This window comes from Tamandua tetradactyla, chromosome 20 (genome assembly GCF_023851605.1).
Source record: "Tamandua tetradactyla isolate mTamTet1 chromosome 20, mTamTet1.pri, whole genome shotgun sequence".
Lineage (NCBI taxonomy): Eukaryota > Metazoa > Chordata > Mammalia > Pilosa > Myrmecophagidae > Tamandua > Tamandua tetradactyla.
The window spans coordinates 5,102,270-5,105,983 of record NC_135346.1 but is presented as its reverse complement, the minus strand read 5'-3'; the positions used below and the strand labels follow the sequence as shown (position 1 = coordinate 5,105,983).

The window sequence follows — 3,714 nt, the reverse complement described above, 5'->3', positions numbered from 1 at the left end:
TTATGCTTCCCTGAAGGAACTGATAGTGGGAGGCTTAAGAAGCAAATTGAAGACCGCGGAGGTAGAACTGTGAACCCAAGAAGACTGAGTCCGCGCTTCAGGCTCAGGGCCCCACACCCAGGCTGAAACGGAATTCCTCCATCAGTTAGCTGCAGGACTTCAGGCAGAGACCCTGAGAACCTGAATTTTCTAATCTTCAAAAGGAGAAAATAAGGTAAGTACTGCATTGGCTTTCGAGGAAGGTTAAATGTGATAAAGCATTTAAAAAACTTCCTGGGGTGCAGTAAGCTCTAAATTAGCCTTGATACTGCTCTACTATGACTATTGATGATCCCTTGTGCAAAACATGCCTCAAATTATTGACATTAAACATTTGGACTACGAAGAATAGTGATCAGGGAGCCCAGTTTCTATATGTGGTGCAGACATAGCATTGTGTCATCTGTCTGGTGTCCCAGGTAGACAAGATGTCTTATGATATTGACCATTTACCAAAGTGCAGCAAAGACTTTCCTAGACTGAACCCCCATCCTCTTGTTCTCCCTTCACCCCACCTCTTCATTCATTCTAAACACATTGTTCAGGTCTTAATATAAGCCAGTTACTCTGTATGTCCTACATCATCTTTTTTTGTTTTCATTTTAATTTATGCTGTGCAGATTAAAGTAAAAGCTAAGACATCATACAGACAAACCACATAAACTTTAGATATACTACTGCAACATTTTGGCATGTACACTAGAACAACAGGGGTGTTTTGCAGTTTGTCAGACTCTTTTTACATTATTTCAGGACTCTTCTACAAGTGAAAATGATATGTGATGGAAAGATCATATTTGGTCCATGCAATGTTTCTCAGATGATGTGGGGATTTGTTTTATATCATGACATCAAATTCTTCTGCACTGTTGCCTACCACATCAACATCCTAGAACTTGTAACTGATGATAAAAAGTTAAATATTATAACTTTTTGGAATTATTAGAGTTTTTGGAATTATTAGAAGAGTGTAAAACATATTTGAAACTGTTTTAAATTCTTTCTGAAATAACCCTGCCTCGTAACCACTCCTAAACTCCTCCCAGAAAGGGAAGTTGATATTTTCTCTTCTTGGCAAGGAATTTAAAAGTTAATATTTAGAATTGAAAAATTACACAGATTTAACCTCATCAATAGGAAATTCTGGGCAAATCCAGTATTGAGTCTCTACAGAAGGGCCAAATATTTTAGATCTATAGTTTTTTCATATTTATTTTGTAGTCTGTTAGAATTCCATTTGAATCACATCTATATAATCTTTTTTTCTCCCTGAATAGACTGATTGCATCTTCCTTAAATGTAAAAGTTTAAGTTCATCTTTAAATGGCCTTCAGGGTCTGTGCAGATACAGATTGTAAGCAGCAAGAAAAAGAAGGAACAGTGAATTGAAGACTATGACTACTGAAATTATCAAATGTAAATTCTAAATCCTGAGCAAGGTACTGAACCTGAAGTAATGGACCTCATATGATACACAAGAATTAGTGAGAGTTAACTTTTTTGCATACTGCACAATAATGTACTCAGATACCAACTGTCTTCTCTAACAGTGTATGCGTATATTCCTCTATGATTGAATAATGCTCAGAGTATTTTCATTATATTCCTTTATTTTATCCTAACCAGACATTATGGTCAAGAATTATATTTATCCTCTATTCATGCAGAGTGGACAGAGAGATAAAGTGTTTAGTAACCTGTCAGTGGTACAAAGTGGGTAGATTAGAAGCTGAATCTTGGTCTCTGGCTGCAGAGCTTCACTCCTCGGTTTCTACCTTTGGGTTCTCTGAGAGTCAGTGGAGCAGTGATGATATGACTCTGAGGGGGTCTGCACACTGCAGCCCATCAGCACCGAGCCTCATAGTGCAGGCCATCATATCAGAAGAGAGAGAACAACTGTTAGGAGTTTGTCCCAAATAAGGTTTCAGTTACTTCCTGAAAAGTTCTTAAATGAGATACGATGGAGTGTTTTTAAGATCCCAGTTATATCCTCAAACCAGAGAAATTAATTCAATTCAGACCTCCATAATAAAAGTGTTAGAAATGAAGAATTTGATTTCTTTTCTTTCCCCAATGTTTGCATAGGTCAAGGATTCTGCACATTTCTGTTATTTGTTAACATTTGACACTATTGTTGGCAATAAATAAATAAATAAATAAATAAATAAATAAATAAAAAGTACAAGTTGCCAATCCTTATAAACCCATAATTGTAAATCCAATCAGTTTTTAAAATAAATTTCATGAATTAAAGATCATTTATAATCTAAAAAATCAACACACTTATGGGAATTTCTCCCGTTTGCATAATAGGGTAGACAAACACACAATGAGGCACTCAAACACACCCACTGAACATACGTGACAAAAGCCTGAATCCCCAGGAGTGATCCACATAATCCAATGTTATCTTTGGTATTCTTAGGTGAAACCTCATGTACAACACCACGTGGCTGGAGAATGACACGGAAAGCTCTGACTTCATTCTAATGGGACTCTTCAGTCAAACCCAACACCCAGCTCTCCTTTGTGTGGTCATTTTTGTGATTTTCCTGATGGCCTTGTCTGGAAATGCCATCCTGATCTTTCTGATATACTCCAATGCCCACCTCCACACACCCATGTACTTTTTCATCAGCCAGTTGTCTCTCATGGATGTGATGTACATTTCTGTCACTGTGCCCAAGATGCTCATGGACCAGGTCAGGGGTGTCAACATGATCTCCATCCCTGAATGTGGGATACAGATGTTCCTCTATGTAACACTAGCAGGTTCAGAATTTTTCCTTCTAGCTGCCATGGCCTATGACCGGTATGTGGCCATCTGCCATCCTCTCCGCTACCCTGTCCTCATGAATCACAGGGTCTGTCTCCTCTTGGCATCTGGCTGCTGGTTCTTGGGCTCAGTAGACGGCTTCATGATCACTCCCATCACCATGTCCTTCCCTGTTTGCAGATCTCGGAAGATCCATCACTTCTTCTGCGAGGTCCCTGCCATAATTAAGCTCTCCTGCTCTGACACCTCACTCTATGAGGTTCTCTTGTACCTGTGCTGTGTCCTCATGCTCCTCATCCCTGTGGTAGTCATTTCAGGCTCTTACTACTTCATCATCCTCACCATCCACAGGATGAACTCGGCAGAGGGTCGGAAGAAGGCGTTTGCCACCTGCTCCTCCCATATGACTGTGGTCACCCTGTTCTATGGGGCCGCCATCTACACCTACATGCTGCCCAGCTCCTTCCACACCCCAGAGAAGGACATGGTGGTGTCCTTCTTCTACACCGTACTCACTCCTGTGCTGAACCCTTTAGTCTACAGTCTCAGGAATAAGGATGTCACAGGGGCTCTGAAGAAAATGTTGAATGTGAGCCCTGTCTTTCAAGAAACTATGAAGTAGGGCTTTTATGGAGTAACCATGTTTTCCTACTCTTTACACACAAGAATGTTAAATTGTATGACAACACTATTCCTCCAACTCTCATATCATCATGTCCCACATCATTTTCTTTGCATTTTAGAGTGTTTTCCTCTCCTAGAAAACAATTCGTAATTACGCTGATTCTCTAACCAAAATGTTTCATATAAATGTATTGTATTGATGTCACACTTACTGAAGTTGATAACTGCATTGTGATTCCATAATAAATACATAATGGAAATGTGTACTGGTAAAA

At 39.4% G+C, this 3,714-nt stretch overlaps 1 protein-coding gene across 1 annotated transcript; it reads left to right on the top strand.

Moving 5' to 3' along the window:
* Nucleotides 1–2,474: 2,474 nt before the first annotated feature.
* Nucleotides 2,475–3,437, top strand: LOC143664416 (olfactory receptor 2T29-like). The gene has a single exon (XM_077138026.1). The coding sequence runs from the start codon at nt 2,475–2,477 to the stop codon at nt 3,435–3,437; it is 963 nt and encodes a 320-aa protein (XP_076994141.1).
* The last annotated feature ends 277 nt before the right edge of the window (nt 3,438–3,714 follow it).